Consider the following 17,489-nt stretch of genomic DNA (forward strand, 5'->3'; position numbering starts at 1 on the left):
GGCTGGCCCGAGATGCCCCTCTGTGCCCTGCCTGCATCGCCAGAGTGACCCCCGGGTCCCTCCACTGACTTCAATACAAAACCCAACGCTTTGTTCACACACTGCACCCGGCTGCCCCTGTGCAGCTGAGGGTGTATTTTGTGTGCCTGTTTGTGACCCCTCCAGTGCTCTACAAAAATCCCCTGGTCTGCTCCCTGAGGACACAGGTACTTACCTGCTAGCAGACTAGAACTGGAGCACCCTGGTCCTCATAGGCACCTATGCTATTTGGGCCCTACTTTGACCTCTGCACCTGACCGGCCCTGTGTTGCTGGTGGTGGGTGATTGGGGTTGACTTGAACCTCCAACGGTGGGCTGCCTATGCCCAGGAGAATGAACTTGTAAGTGCTTTACTTACCTGAGAAACTAACTAATACTTACCTCCCCCAGGAACTGTTGATTTTTGCACTGTGTCCACTTTTAAAATAGCTTATTGCCATTTTTTTCCAAAACTCTGTATATTACTGTTTTAATTGGAAGTTCCATACTTACCTGTGTTAAGTACCTTACAATTTATGCACTTACCTAAATGCTGAATCTTGTGGTTCTAAAATAAATTAAGAAAATAATATTTTTCTATATAAAAACATATTGGCCTGGAGTTAAGTCTTTGAGTGTGTGTTCTTATTTATTGCCTGTGTGTGTACAACAAGTATTATCTAATTTTGCCACAATCAACCTCTAAGGGGAACCCTTGGACTCTGTGCACACTATCTCTCATTTTGAGATAGTATATACAAAGCCACCTTCCTACAACACGTAATAAAGAAACAATGACGGTTTGCAATATTTCAAACAAGTTAAAAGTAATCTTTTGAGAAAACACCTACGAACAAAAAGAAAACATGAGTGGAACGTGAGAAAAGACAACTTGGCAAAATAAAAGAAAGTTGGCTTAAAAAAATTAAACTTTGCAAATTTGTTTCTGCTACTGGACATGTTTTTGGCAGTCACAAGCCTTCTGTTTGCAGGGCACTAGAAGTTAAAAAGAACCTCGATCACATAGGGAGCAGCGGACTGGCACTCATTAAGGTGAATCAATCATTGCTTGGTCCCTGCTCCACACAGAGGAATGGAAATGATGCCAGGCTTGCCATGACGAATTACGAGCCTGTAAAAAAAGAGTGCCATGCAAACCAACAAATGGGGAGCGACAGGTGGGTTCCAAGCACTGTACTGTACACAACAGAGTATCTCAAGTAAGACGCATGCATTAGCACATGCACTCACAGGCTCAACCCTAAAAATTACCATTGTAGTCTTATATTGGGACATTTATTCCAGGGAGATGAGCTCCACGAACTTTGACACTAAACAGTTCAAATATCAACATACCACAACAGTGACCCAGATTTTGATGCGTGTTCGACCTGGCATCCTTGGCGAGATTCCCCTGAACGTTTTGCCTTCAGAGCTCCTGTTTTAGCCGACTATGTTTTTGCTGGCCTTAGGATTCTGCACACTTTACCAGTGCTAAAGTGCTTGAGCTCGTTCTCTACAACACAACATTTGCATATACCCAATTGGCATATTTAATTCACTTAAAAATCCCTAATAAGTGGTACGAACTGTGCCCAGAGGCTGTAATTTAAATGCTACTAGTAGGCCTCCAGCACTGATTGTGCCACCCCCTCCAGTAGTCCTTTAAACATGACTGCCATTGCAGAGTCTGTGTGTGCAGTGTTAAACAGAAAATACATTTTTTGCCAGGCCCAAAACTTCCTTTCAATACATATAAGTCACTGCTAGGGTTGGCCCGAGACAGTCCAGAGGGCTGGGCGCAATGTATTTAAAAAGGTAAGATATGTACTTCTTAGTTTTGCATGTCCTGGTGGTGAAAAACTCTTAGATTCATTTTTCACCACTGCAAGGCCTATCTCTCCCATAGGCTAACATTGGAATTGCCCCATTACACTTTAAAGTCATACTTTCCAAATGGGAAATGATAAGCCCTTTAAGTTTAGTGTCGCTCGGATCACAATTTAAAAGCCTAACTTATGGTGAAGTTGCATTTTAAATTGCAATTCTGAAAATGCCACTTTTAGAAAGTTGGCATTTTTTGCCTCAGCCATTTGGTGCCTGCAGCTTGTCTCAGGTCACAACAGGGTGTAGTTGGAAGTCGGGGTTTGTGTTTTCCCCCTACACAGCCACACACAATGGGAACCTAGGTATACTTGATTGGTCATCTGTGACTTGATGGGCCATCCCGGTCAGGACAGGAGGGAGGAGCTGGACACAGCCTCACATATACCTTAATAGGCTATGTCCTGTCCTCACACAAAGGGGTGCATACCCCCTGTAGTTAGTGTAGGAAAGTACCATCTTGCCTGGCATGTTACCTCCATATTTCAATGTATATATGTTGTTTTAGTGTGTGTCACTGGGACCCTGCCAGCCAAGGCCCCAGTGCTCATAAGTGTGCCCTGTATGTGTTCCCTGTGTGATGACTAACTGTCTCACTGAGGCTCTGCTAATCAGAACCTCAGTGGTTATACTCTCTCTGCTTTCTAAATTGTCACTAACAGGCTAGTGACCAATTTCACCAATTCACATTGGCATACTGGAACACCCTTATAATTCCCTAGTATATGGTACTGAGGTACCCAGGGTATTTGGGGTTCCAGGAGATCCCTATGGGCTGCAGCATTTCTTTTGCCACCCATAGGGAGCTTTGACAATTCTTACACAGGCCTGCCACTGCAGCCTGAGTGAAATACTGTCCACGTTATTTCATAGCCATTTACCACTGCACTTAAGTAACTTATAAGTCACCTATATGTCTAACCTTCACCTGGTGAAGGTTGGGTGCTAAGTTACTTAGTGTGTGGGCACCCTGGCACTAGCCAAGGTGCCCCCACATCGTTCAGGGCAAATTCCCCGGACTTTGAGAGTGCGGGGACACCATTTCACACGTGCACTATTCATAGGTCACTACCTATGTATAGCGTCACAATGGTAACTCCAAACATCGCCATGTAACATGTCTAAGATCATGGACTTGTCACCCCAATGCCATTCTGGCATTGGGGTGACAAGTCCATGATTCCCCCTAGTCTCTAGCTCAGACCCGGGTACTGCCAAACTGCCTTTCCCGGGGTTTCACTGCAGCTGCTGGCCCAGGAAGGCAGAACATAGGACTTCCTCAGAGAGAGGGTGTTACACCCTCTCCCTTTGGAAAAAGGTGTCAGGGCTGGGGAAAAGTAGCCTCCCTCAGCCTCTGGAAATGCTTTGATGGGCACAGATGGTGCCCATCTCTGCATAAGCCAGTCTACACCGGTTCAGGGATCCCCCAGCCCTGCTCTGGCGCGAAACTGGACAAAGGAAAAGGGAGTGACCACTCCCCTGACCTGCACCTCCCAGGGGAGGTGCCCAGAGCTCCTCCAGCGTGCCCCAGACCTCTGCCATCTTGGATTCAGAGGTGTGCTGGCCCACTGGACTGCTCTGAGTGGCCAGGGCCAGCAGGTGACGTCAGAGACTCCTTCTGATAGGCTCTTACCTGTGTTACAAGCCTATCCTCCTTCCTAGGTAGCCAAACCTCCTTTTCTGGCTATTTAGGGTCTCTGCTTTGGGGAATTCTTCAGATACCGAATGCAAGAGCTCATTAGAGTTCCTCTGCATCTCCCTCTTCACCTTCTGCCAAAGGATCGACCGCTGACTGCTCAGGACGCCTGCAAAACCGCAACAAAGTAGCAAAGACGACTACTGCAACCTTGTATCGCTTCATCCTGCTGGCTTTCTCGCCTGTTTCCTGGTGGTGCATGCTCTGGGGGTAGCCTGCCTCCTTCTTGCACCAGGAGCTCTGAAGAAATCTCCCGTGGGTTGACGGAATCTTCCCCCTGCAACCGCAGGCAACATAAGACTGCATCACCGGTCCTCTGGGTCCCCTCTCAGCACGACGAGCGTGGTCCCTGGTGCACTCTTCCAGGATTTCCTTTGTGCACAGCCAAGCCTGGGTCTCCGACACTCTAACCTGCAGTGCACAACCTTCTGAGTTGTCCTCCGGCGTCGTGGGACTCCCTTTTCTGACTACGGGTGGACTCCGGTTCACTCCTCTTCTAAGTGCCTGATCCGGTAGTTCTGCGGGTACTGCCTGCTTCTGTGAGGGCTCCCTGACTTGCTGGGCGCCCCTCTGTCTCCTCATCCAAGTGGCGACATCCTGGTCCCTCCTGGGCCACAGCAGCATCCAAAAACCCTAACAGCGACCCTTGCAGCTAGCAAGGCTTGTTTGCGGTCTTTCTGCGTGGGAACACCTCTGAAAGCTTCTTCACGACGTGGGACATCCATCCTCCAAAGGGGAAGTTCCTAGTCCTCTTCTTTCTTGCAGAAACCAAAGCTTCTTCCATCCGGTGGCAGCTTCTTTGCACCCTCAGCTGGCATTTCCTGGGCATCTGCCCACTCTCGACATTGTCGCGACTCTTGGACTTGGTCCCCTTGTTTCACAGGTACTCAGGTCCGGAAATCCACTGTTGTTGCTTTGCTGGTGTTGGTCTTCCTTGCAGAAACCCCCTATCACGACTTCTGTGCTCTCTGGGGGTTATAGGTGCACTTTACACCTACTTTTCAGGGTCTTGGGTTGGGCTATTTTTCTAACCCTCACTGTTTTCTAACAGTCCCAGCGACCCTCTACAAGCTCACATAGGTTTGGGGTCCATTCGTGGTTCGCATTCCACTTTTGGAGTATATGGTTTGTGTTGCCCCTATACCTATGTGCTCCTATTGCAATCTACTGTAACTTTACATTGGTTGCATTACTTCCTTTTGCTATTACTGCATATTTTTTGTATTGGGTACATATATCTTGTGTATATTTGGCATCCTCATACTGAGGGTACTCACTGAGATACTTTTGGCATATTGTCATAAAAATAAAGTACCTTTATTTTTAGTATATCTGTGTATTGTGTTTTCTTATGATATTGTGCATATGATACCAGTGGTATAGTAGGAGCTTTGCATGTCTCCTAGTTCAGCCTAAGCTGCTCTGCTATAGCTACCTTCTATCAGCCTAAGCTGCTAGAAACACCTCTTCTACACTAATAAGGGATAACTGGACTTGGTACAGAGTGTAAGTACCCCTTGGTACCCACTACCAGCCAGGCCAGCCTCCTACAGTTAGTCTGGAGGCGGGGAGGGCAGGACATCTGTGCACTTCAAGGGCATGTCTCTAAAGTCTCCTCCACAACAAAGGCACCACTGGGTATAAGAACTGGACCTCAGACCCCAACACCACTTCAGTACACGTCTGGACCCTGGGGATACTCTGCCAAGAAGGACTGTTGTGCTGCTGCTGAAGGACTGCCACTCTGCTGTAATGCACTCTGCTAGACTTCTGCTTTGCTGTGCTGACCTGTTGCCCTCTTGCCTGGAAGTGAGAAGGACTAAACCTGCATCTTTCAAACCCAGAACCCAGAGTGACTCCAAAGGTTAGGTAGCTGGCCTCCTGATCTGAAGTCTGAGGGACATGTAAGACTTCCACCCACCCTGCTTCTGCACCTGCACTATGGCATCTGGAAGTCTTCTCTACCAAGTGGTTCCAACTCCAGTCCTGGCCCCTTGGAAGAGGGCCTAGGGTGTTTCCCAGCAGCAGACATCTTCTCTGCTGAGCGGCACATCCCCAAAGAGGACTGATAACTCCTCGGCTGAGCAGCACAGCCTTGAGAAGAATCGACATCATCTCTGCTTAACATTGCATCGAAGAGCAAAACAGATGCATCTCCTCAGCTGAGCGGGACATCCTCAAGCAGAACTGATACCTAACCACTGCTGCATGGACTGGACCCAGTGCAGAAGACTTGCATGGCCACCAGATCCCGCATCTTGGGTTTGACACATCACTTTGGACCTGTCCCTGCGTGACGCTTCTTTGGAATGGGTCCTCGCATCCTTTGTCAACGGCAACTTTTAATATGACGGCAAACCGCTGCATCGCAGCTTCCATGCTCATCAGAACCAACACATTACATCAGCTGCGCAGCACATCCCTGACACTGGACTTTGCATCGCCAGGCCCATCAACAGATTACTCAACAACACAACAGGACCTCAAACTGCAGCCTCGCCGCATCTCAGAACCAATGCATCCATCGGCTGCACAACATCTTCACCTCGAATCCACACAATGCTACACAAACTAAGATTTAAGGTAATTTGTTCAGCGGGCTTCAATGAGTCCCTGTAGCCAGTCCTCGAGCCAACATAGTCACCCTGACCTTTTGACTTTGTCCAGGGCAGATGTAACCACATAGATCCCCAGTAGGCACCTTTTGATTATAAGCGCTATTCTACAATTATTTTATTTATTAAATTAAATTCTTTTTTTTCTAAGTTGGTGTGTGATCCTTTTTGTGTGGTGTTTTTTACTGTGTTACAGTTTGAAGTGTGCACAAATACTCCACACGTTGTCTTCAAGTTAAGCCTGACTGCTCTATGCCAAGCTCCCAGAAGGTGAGTACAGATTTATGTGGGGTTTTCTTGTGCCTTACCGTGACAAGAATTGTGGTTGCTGCCTGACCAGGGCTCACAACCCAGTCAACCAACAATCCAATTTTTCACAATGTGTGAATACAGTATTTACCTCAGGCTACCCAGCAGAAGCTCTGTCACAGACATCATGCAATACTCAATGTCTTGGAGAACAAGCACCATCTAATTGCCTCTGCCACGAAAAGGAGAAGCTACTATGTCAAATACTCTTGACTTTGCCCCCACCTTTACATGTTAAAACAGTCTCAGAGCTAATTGTGCTGTCTCTTAAGAACACACCATAGTCAATGGTGGAAACCGCTCTGGCCTCATGTGAGGCACACAAAAGGTGATGGGAGGAATGCTTGCAATAAGCCTAACTACTGGGACTACGGTGTAGTCCGAGTAATAACAGTGGTTAACATTAATTCAAGCAGTGCCTCCATCACTTCTTTGTATTCTTCAGTGTCCTTCCTTAGGTGCAGGTATGACCAAATGTGGGCCCTGTGCCCATTGTGCTACTGGAACCAAACAATACCCGAATGACAAGCCCTAAAAAAAAGAATAAACCGGTTTTGGGTTGCTTGTGTGTCAATTCAGGCAGAACCTGATCTGGCAGTTCAGACTGGACTGCTTCTCTGCAGCAAAGACCCAGGCTGACTCGCATATAGCTGTGTCTAATCCGAGGCGGCAAAACAATGATGGACTGAGATGCAGCCCCAAATAATTACAAATGGCTGAGATTAATTAAAACATTTCACCCATTGCTGCTTTGTTTACTCCAGTGCAATGCCTTAAGTGAGATGAGTAAGCTCAGATGTGGTTCCAATGCACACTGTGCAATTCAAGCAACGCTGCACCCAACTGACGAGCCCCAATCAAGACAAAACAAGTCTCTGGTTGCTTGCGTTTTGGGTCAGAGAGGGCCTAGCTTGGCGGTTTGGGCTTGACTGTTCCTACTGGAGCAGGGCCAATGCTGATTTGATTATAGCTGGGTCTAGAGGCATGGTGAGCAAAATAATGATGAGACTGAAATATGGCCTGAGTAATTACCAGCGGCTGAGATTAGTATAAAACATTCCACGCATCTGTTTTTATTTCAGTCATGCTAGGCACTTCTTCTTACCTGGAATGGAGTAAACCCCCTCTATTGGTAGGAGAAAGGGTTTATCAAGGTCTCGTGCTGGAAGTGGAATATACTTATCAACTGCATCCAGAAGGTGCATGATGGAGTTCAAGCCAATCTCTGGATTTCGATGCTGATTGAAAAAGTGCAGTGTTAGAGCTACTCAGTACATTTATCTTACACAAACGTTAGTCACATCTAAACACTCATTTGAGAAACCACCCAAACACCAACCCTCCACTAGTGAAGCATTCTCCAGCCTACCTAAACCTAACATCCACTACAGTGTAACCCCATAAAGCCAAGAGTAGGCACACTGACAGTCACAGAAAGGTATCACCACTCATATTCCCAGAACCACAGGTACACTCCGGCATAATCTGCCCAAAAGCAGAACCAACATCAAAACCCATTCATAGCCATACCCAAAGCCTGCCAAACTAATACTGCAGTAACTGCTTGGCTGTTGAAAAATGTTGCACCCCACTACCCAAAACTAAGCAGATGAAGTGTTCCTTACATAAAAAGTCTTCCAAAGAAATGTCATGTCCACCTAAACCCCACTAGTAAGAGCCACCCAAAATTTTGAAGACTAGCTAGACCTCAACCTTAAAATTAAATCTAATTTGCAGGTCTCCTTGGACCTCACCTCTAGCGCACACAGGGCAGAGCCAACAATAACAGGTGTTTTCTCTCCGTCATATCCAAATTCAGTCAGAAGCTCTCGGATCTCCAATTCCACCAGGTCTAACATTTCCTTGTCGTCCACCGCGTCAGCTTTATTGATATACACCACAATGTGTTCCACTCCAATCTGAGAAAAAGCACAAATGTCAGCATGGGACAAGATTTTTTCCTGTCGAGATCAATGTGGGAGGCAGGGCCTATACCTCAATAAAGGATTGATTTTATGCCAGCAATAAATGCCCCCAGTACCATGATATTATTTTTACAATGGCTGTCAAACACCCCTGAGAATTATTAGACTCACCTTCTGCTAGACATGAGGTATCCTTAGTTGGGGTCAGCATTGATGATGAAGAGCTCACCCAAAAACAAATCAAATATGTTGTCAGTGGTATTAATGAGCACTGTGGGACTCACCCCACTTCAGAGAAGATTAAGACTCACCTGTTTTGCTAGCAGTAAGTGCTCCCTTGTCTGCGGCATCTGACCATCAGTTGCTGCTACCACTAATATGCAGCCGTCCATCTGGGAGGTGCCAGTGATCATGTTCTGAGAGAAAAAAAGCACCAGATAAATCAGCAAGGACTGCACTCAACCAAGGTGCACCCTAACTCCTCTACTCCCACCCAGAACTCTATGATCGGGAATTCTGAGGCACTCAGCATGCAGCCCGAGGTACCATCTACAATACGAATTCAGAAAAAATATTTTAGTGCTCCAGCATGCAAACTTCCACAGGTATGCAAGCTTGTAAGAAAAATCCTTTACAAAGGTGAGATCTCAAACACTCAGAAAACTTCTACAATCCGTCTACTCTATGCTCCTAAGATGCTATTTCAAAATCTCACTTAGGCCATTCTTTTTCTACTAATTGTTGGTCAGAAACTTTGCACCTGCTGTGCATCTATATTTTATTGTTTAAGGCACTGTTGTATAGTTTGTGACATGAAATATTTAATTATTTTGACATGTTTCGTCAAAGAAGTATGCTTCATCGTTTACCTGGTTCTGTCATTAAGTTTCTAGACACTCAGATGTGGCAAGGGTGGTTAGGCCCACCAGAATAAGCTGGAAAACAAATCAGCAGCCATACGTGTGGGAGTTGGGAGCAGGCACTATATGCACATCACTGGTTTCACAACATTAGACAAGTACCACATGAAGAGCTGGAACGAGTATGAGGACTAGTAGTTCCACGCCCTCTGAAGGCAAAGCTCCTCGGGATCTCCATTGGGCCCAGGGCAGAAATACACATCAAGGACTGCCCGGTATGGTTGTGGTCGAGATTGGCAGCCAGCACGGGGAACGACGTGATCTACTCCCCCAGGCTTCTCGTATTTAATAACCCATGACTAGAAGTGACATCTGAACCAGTGGCCAGGAAACAACTGCTTGACAGACAACTCTGCACTATGGGAGAAATATAGAGAGAGGGCTCATTCATTACATTGCGGGCCTAGAGTCTTTGAGCCTGACACCACCTTAGACATATGCATTTACCACTGACTGCCCAGATCAGTTCGGAAGCACTATACGGGGTTCCCAGCTGAACCAGCAGAATGGAAGTTGCGGACACTTGTGATTTCATGCGCACTTCCCACCAGACCTATCTCCCTTATGTATGCTACAGCAATGCAGACTATGCCCAGCACAGAAATACCAGGAACAGCCCGGACAAACAGGAGCCAAGACCTAGGGAAAGACTGAGGAATGAAATATGGACATCTTGATGTATACAAACACATAAAATATTCGCTAATGGTAAACACCAATTGGTACACTACAAATACCTGTATTGGCTCTACCACACACCATTTAGCCTATTTAGCAAAGGGCCTGCAACTGAAGCAAGATGCCACAGATGCAGAGCACCTGACGTGGACTTTCTGCACCTAGCGTAGAAATGTCAACAATCCACTAATACTGGTACAATATAGTCCTGAAATTGAACAATATGGTCAAGACCCAAATCCCTCGGTCACCACTGGTGGGCCTACTAGGATAAGTGTGAGATACTGCTAACCGCATAGAAAGATCACTGTGATAGCACTACTATTAGCTAAATCAAGGGTAGCCATGTGCTGGGGTAAAGGTAGACCCCTCAAGAAAGAAAAGTGGGTACACAACATGGTATGGTGCAACACATAATCAGAAAACTATAGCATGCTGCTACAGCATTCCAGACCCAAATGCATATGGGGTCGTTGATGCAATATTTACTATCAGAAGGGGGTGACCAGGAAACAAATAGCCAATAAAGGCTGATAAAAATATTCTTGCTGTTTTTAGGTCTCACCTGTGACAGTGCATGCGCTCTCGCTTGCAAGAGACATTGTATACAATAAGAGGCTTGCACCCCATTGTCTTCATTGTCACTCTTACTTGCTGCCTTCTAATTAGCCAGGGTGTACTGGTTTCACTTTTTCTTCTTTTGGCTGGAGCATGCACCAAGTAACTGATTGCTTAATCTTGATTGCTGTCCTTTCGCTGTTCACGCTGTGATTGAGGTACTACTTTTATTTTTTCTTCTTCTTGGTGACCTTTGTTGAACCTATTGCCATTTGTACCTATGTTTTACTATGATACACACACTTCAAAGAAGCCCCCTTCTCCTTTGAAATAGATGTTTATTGTGACCACAGATGTTAACTACTTCCAAATGTATTTCACTAAGACATCAACATGGGTGTAATTCCCTTCTTTATGCGATCGTTTTTTTTTTCTAAATGTCATTTTTTTGTTTTTCAAGCATGGGGAGATTAACTGATTTTCTCAGAAGCACAGGGGTGTTGTGGCGAGAGCTAACAAGCATTGGCAAAGCCTTTGAAATTATTGGCTCTGCTATTGTTTTTTTTAATGCTGTACAGCATGGGAATTGCAGATTTTGGTAATGATCTATCGTCATGCTCTATAGCAGTGTGGCTGCTGTGCGGCCTGGCTAAAAATAGTAATAAACAAGCATTTGCAATGCAATGGGTCTCGTTTTTGATCGGGTTGGACCTACTAGTAAACAGTTGACGTAAGCAAGCCGATTCAAAGGGCTATAGCTGTCATAAGCATGAGCGCGAAGGAGAGACACAAAAGGAAAAAGAAGTTTGCTTGCAGTCAAACGTATTAGTAACAGTGCAATTATCCATTTTAACAGGGACGATGGCCAAGGCAGTAACAAAACTGCTCCAAGGAGGCACAAACATAAAGCATTCAGCAATGATAAAGGATTTTTGAAAGGCAAGCCCATGAACAAGTGATAGTGATGTGCGTGCAGTGGACGTGGTTAAAAGCCCAGATAGAGTACAAAATGTCAGAGCGCTTGCGCACTCGACCTAAAAGGGACTATGTTTCATCCAGAGCTAATGCACTTTATAAAAATAAAAAAAAAGAAAAATAAAAAAGTGCCTTAGCCTTTGCTGTCTTATTTCACTTTTTTAAAGACGTTTTAGCCACAGTGCAAATAATCCACACAGCTCTACAGCTGACTACAAAACGTTGCCAAAGCCATTAGCTCTCATCAGCGTGACCTATTGGCTTTGCCAATCCTTGTTACAGCAAGCTGTGTGTCATCATTCTAATATTTAAACATTGATTGTATAAATGTGTATTTATGCAACAGACAGACCACTGACAGAAATCAGTGTTACCAACGTAGAGATGTATACATTTTGTAACATTTGAATTAGACTACTGCAATGGGGAAGTTTTTTTGTTCTGTTGAACCACGTAAAAATGAGAAAAAAGTGCTGCTGGTATTCCTCCTATTATCGTTTGCTTTCTTCCTAGTGTGGCCTTCTTGTGCCCCATGACACAGGACAGTTCCACTAAATCCCACCGAATAACAGCCGATTACAGAAATCTCTCATTGCTTCCTCTCCCCCTAACTGCATATTTAGGGACAGATGGAGCTACACAGTGGAGACCTTGACAAAATAACTAGTTGATCCTCTACCTCTTTTACTACTGTAAAGTAGTCTTTAGGCTTAGTTTCAAAGCAACCAGACCACTTCAAATAATTTATCTTCAGTGCACCTGAGGCACTAACTTTGAATTTTATGTTAAAACGTCAATACAGAGCATAGCCAAGCTTTGTTCTGCAACTCCACAAGTGTTTGTCAGTCCTTCTTAGGACTTGCTTAATAAAGTGCATGCACTGCCTCTTGTGATCTTTTATTATCTTAGACAGGGCTTGGAGGCGACCATTGCTTATCATTGTTTGACTTTGTTTTCACTCCCATTTCTTTAGTTTTTTGTCAGCTTGTGTATGTAGGCTTTTCTTCCTCTTCCTGTATTTGTCCCTCCCTCTCTGCTTAAGCACTCTAATAGAGTGTGTATTTTCCAACTGTATCCAGCCCTTTCCGTTCACCCTCAGTTGTCTGTGTGCCTCACCCGCCCCCCCCCCCCCCCAGCACCCACCCACCCTTTGGTGTGCGTTTGCTTTCTGAAATCTGCCTGCCCACCCTCTATTTTGCGTGTGCTTCCCTCAGGCCCTCCTGCCCATTCCCTGTTGTCTGTGTGATTGCCCGAAACCCTCCTACCCACTCACCACAATCTGCTTGCTTGATCCCCGCATCCCGCCGCCATTCATTATCCTTGTGTTTGCCTCAGCTCCTACCACTCACAATGTTGGCCATGCCCATGCCCTAGCCCCTCCTACCCACTTTCCTTTGTCCATGTGCTGCCCTATTCCCTTATTCCTCTCCCCGTGTCCTTCTCTTCCGCCTTCCCTTCATCCGTGTTGACTCGCACCCCGTTTGTTTTATTTTTTCCCCCAATAAACAGAGGAGTGGATTGGGACGAGGAAACAGGGAGGGAGAACACAGATGTGAGAAGAAAACAGACAGGAGAGGATGGCGCACGGGGCTAAAAATAATAGAAATTGTAAACAGCAAATAATTGTGCAATTATTGTGTGTATCTTTCATCCCTAATAAACTTTTAAAAAAACAGGAAAAAAAATAATAAAAAAGCTCAATTAAAAAACCCCACTAAAGTCCATTAGCACTGGCTGCATCATAATGCGATGCTAATCAACGGCCAAGCTGCTGATTAGCATAGCTATAAATCATTGCCAACGCCATTAGCTCTCATAGGCAAGACTTACTGGTTTTGCCAGTACTTGTTTTGTTTCATAATCTGTTGGATTGTCTCAGTCTCAAAGAAGTCATGTTCACATTTCAAAGAAATCTACAATTGTTGGAATTAAGCACTGCGTGTATCTTCACTGCTGCAAATGTGTTTTAGTATTTGAAAATAAATCTACTATTCACAGAATTAAATGCCTCTTCCTAACATATTACTTAGTAACATTCAGCTACAGGAACCCATGGTAACCCTTGTGATTTGAGCAAAAAGGGCAGGCATGCATTATTTTCAAAATCCAAGTTTCCTTTTTACCACAACTTTTATTAGGAATCACTTCAGAGCTTATAGCTTTTCAAAGTCTGGTTGCTTAATGAGTTGTCACATATGCATTCAAGTGTTCAAAATTACTATTGAATTTGAATGCACTGAAAGGTTAGAAAGGAAAATTTCAGATTATAAATGCACCAACTGTATATTTTCTACCTGGATTCTTTTAAGAAAAAGCTCACCTGTCTTTAACAATGGTTAACACAACACGATTTCACCCTACACCCTCTTATCAATGGTGCCACTGATTTAAAAGTCTTGGTCGCGAGCCTTTTTAGAGCCAGCTTCAAATGCTTCTTGCTCCTTGTGAGATATCTGTGACAAGCCATGCATAGGTGTCAGCCTTTTCAACCAGTTCATGCAGTCACTGAGACAACCAACCATCTTCAAATGTGAATGTGGTGGTGCTATTTGCTAATTAGGGCCCCGGGTATTTGGTATGTGATTGCAAGACCTATTAATGAGCTGTTGAGACCTATCTCAAAGGAGGTGACGTAGGGTTGTGCCAGGGTCAGTACATGCAATAAGGATGTTAATGTCCAGCCGGCATAGCGAGATTTAGCAAGCACAAAAATATCACAAAATATATAAATATATTTATATGAGAAATGACAAATAAAAAAAAATGCAATATCCCATTCCGAAACAAAATGGTAAAGCAATAACAAGGACCAAACAAGGGCCCCTGGCTCTCTTCCCCCTATCGGGACTATGGAAATTATGATTATTTCTTTTTTAATCAATAAAGGTTTACAGATTTGTGAATGTGTTATTTATCTAATCAGGTGTAAAAAAAAAAAAAAGAAAAGTTGGGATCTGTTTCTGTGTAAAGGTAAAAGATACAGCAGAACCTGTGTATATAAAATCATGTCTAGATATCTACAAACATTTCTAATGAAATACTGATTTCCATTCACAGGTAACATATCCAGAATTTTCTCCTCCCCCCCCGGAGAGCGACCCTGGTCTACGGGGTCGCTCCCCTTGCGTGACATTGGGGCAAAAAAAAAAAAAAGCCCCGGTGCCTAGTTGTTTCTGCCCCCCTTGGAGGCAGATTGACCTAAAATCTGCCAATCTGCCCCCAAGGGGGGCATAAATGGTCTAAATACAATTTGCCCCCCAGGGGAGCGACCCTTGCCTAATGGATCGCTCCCCATCTCTAAAAAAAGAAACACAAAAAAAAAATTGCCCTGCCACCTAGAGGTTTCTGCCCCCCCCCCCCCTAGGGGCAGATCGGCCTAATACCAATAGGCCAATCTGCCCCCAGGGGAGGGCAGAAATGGCCTAAAATAAATTTGCCCCTCCACCCCACCCACCCCGGGGAGCGACCCTTGCTTACTGGATCGCGACCCTTGCTTACTGGATCGCTCCCCTTGCGTGACAGCGCAAAAAAAAAAAGATCCCTGGTGCCCAGTGGTTTCTGCCTCCCTTTGGGGGCATATTGACCTAAAATCGGCCAATCTGCCCCCAAAGGGGGCAGAAATGGCCTAAATACAATTTGCCCCTCCAGGGGAGCGTCCCTTGCCTAAGGGGTCCCTCCCCATCTGTAAATCAACAACAACAACAAAAATCCCAGGGGCCTAGTGGTTTCTGCCCCCCTTCGGGGCAGATCGGCCTAATTAAAATAGGCTGATCTGCCCCCCAAGGGGGCAGAAATGGCCTAAAATAAATTTGCCTCCCAGGGGAACGACCCTTGCCTAAGGGGTCGCTCCCCTTGCGTGAAATTCACGAGAAAAAAAAACTCCCTGGTGTCTAGTGGTTTCTGTCCCCCTTGGGGGCAGATTGGCCTCATAAAAATAGGCCAATCTGCCCCCAAGGGGGGCAGAAATGGACTAAATATAATTTGCCCCCTATGGGAGCGACCCTTGTCTTAAAGGGTCGCTCCCCACCTCTAAAATAAAAAAAATTAAAAAAAAGAAAGTATCCCTGGTGCCTAGAGGTTTCTGCCCCCCCTGGGGGCAGATCGGCCTAATAATAGGCTGATATGCCCCCAGGGGGGCAGAAAAGGCCTTTAAAAAAATGCCCCCCCCCCCCCCCCCCCCCCCCCCAAGTGACTCCAACTTTTAGAGTTGGAGTGCCCTGCTGGGCTGGGACAAAGGGGTGAGCCTTTGAGGCTCACCGCCAGGTGTCACAGCTCCTGCCTGGGGGAGGTGTTAGCATCTCCACCCAGTGCAGGCTTTGTTACTGGCCTCAGAGTGACAAAGGCACTCTCCCCATGGGGCCAGCAACATGTCTCTGGTGTGGCAGGCTGCTGGAACTAGTCAGCCTACACAGACAGTCGGTTAAGTTTCAGGGGGCACCTCTAAGGTGCCCTCTGGGGTGTGTTTTGCAATAAAATGTACACTGGCATCAGTGTGCATTTATTGTGCTGAGAAGTTTGATACCAAACTTCCCAGTTTTCAGTGTAGCCATTATGGTGCTGTGGAGTTCGTGTAAAACAGACTCCCAGACCATATACTCTTATGGCTACCCTGCACTTACAATGTCTAAGGTTTTGTTTAGACACTGTAGGGGCACAGTGCTCATGCACTGGTACCCTCACCTATGGTATACTGCACCCTGCCTTAGGGCTGTAAGGCCTGCTAGAGGGGTGTCTTACCTATACTGCATAGGCAGTGAGAGGCTGGCATGGCACCCTGAGGGGAGTGCCATGTCGACTTACTCATTTTGTTCTCACTAGCACACACAGGCTTGTAAGCAGTGTGTCTGTGCTGAGTGAGGGGTCTCTAGGGTGGCATAAGACATGCTGCAGCCCTTAGAGACCTTCCTTGGCATCAGGGCCCTTGGTACTAGAAGTACCAGTTACAAGGGACTTATCTGAATGCCAGGGTGTGCCAATTGTGGATACAATGGTACATTTTAGGTGAAGGAACACTGGTGCTGGGGCCTGGTTAGCAGGGTCCCAGCACTCTTCTCAGTCAAGTCAGCATCAGTATCAGGCAAACAGTGGGGGGTAACTGCAACAGGGAGCCATTTCTTTACACAAGCCCCCCCCAGCCCACAGGCCAGGAGACTCAGCCCAAGCTGGGAGAGTCTTCCTAGTCTGTCAGGCGAGGAAGAGTAGGAGAAATAGGCTGGTTAGTTGCAGGGCCTACTCTGCCTTACATCCTTCTGTTCAGGTCATTCCCTTTGGGGAACTGACCTACTTCCACAGTGATAGGACCTAGTCTGAATTGCCTCTTGTCTGCCTCTTCAATGTCTCCACCCATTCTTTCTATTTTGGTCTTAGAGGTATCCACCTCTGCTAACCTTATCTTGGCCAGGGTTACCCCTAGCTTACCCAGAGAGGTTACCCAGAGCTGGAGTAACCCCACCATGACTAATAGGGTCAGGGGGCCTAACTTGCTATTTGGCATGGGGTCAGACCACCATGCTAAGGATAGTGCAGCCATAAAGGCTAACACCCAGCAGAGGCCACTGACAGCTGTCAGTGCCCAGAACCACACCTTTAGCTCTTCACCTAAAAGGGAAGGGGCTAAGTTACAGGCCTCTTTGGGTTCAGGTTGCCTGTCTGCTGTATTAGAGTGGGGGGGTTACCACATCTTGTAGTAAACACCCTTCTTCCACTCTTTCTTCTGTTAGCTGAGGAGCCACCCACTCAGGTTTAACAGTTGCCTGACTAGCCAGGACTTCTTGTGGGTCAGGTTGGACTTTATCAGGGCCATTTTTGGAGTTCTCCCCTACTGGAGCAGAATCTCCTTGGCTTGCTGTAACCTTGGCTAAAGGTTGTCCACCCTTCCTACTCTGTTTTCTTTTCTTCTTCTTCTGGGGCC

The 17,489-nt window shown here is 46.0% G+C and overlaps 1 protein-coding gene across 1 annotated transcript in view; it reads right to left on the bottom strand.

The window, feature by feature from the left end:
• Positions 1-17,489, bottom strand: part of TUFM (Tu translation elongation factor, mitochondrial) — a 430,712-nt gene that overhangs the window by 213,459 nt on the left and 199,764 nt on the right. The window contains exons 5-7 of the mRNA XM_069243925.1: positions 8,759-8,863; positions 8,277-8,441; positions 7,628-7,760 (exon numbers count right to left, since the gene is read on the bottom strand). Coding sequence (XP_069100026.1) covers positions 7,628-7,760; positions 8,277-8,441; positions 8,759-8,863 — 403 coding nt within the window. The remainder of the gene's footprint in view (positions 1-7,627; positions 7,761-8,276; positions 8,442-8,758; positions 8,864-17,489) is intronic.

This window comes from Pleurodeles waltl, chromosome 7, assembly GCF_031143425.1.
Source record: "Pleurodeles waltl isolate 20211129_DDA chromosome 7, aPleWal1.hap1.20221129, whole genome shotgun sequence".
Classification (NCBI taxonomy): Eukaryota; Metazoa; Chordata; class Amphibia; order Caudata; family Salamandridae; genus Pleurodeles; species Pleurodeles waltl.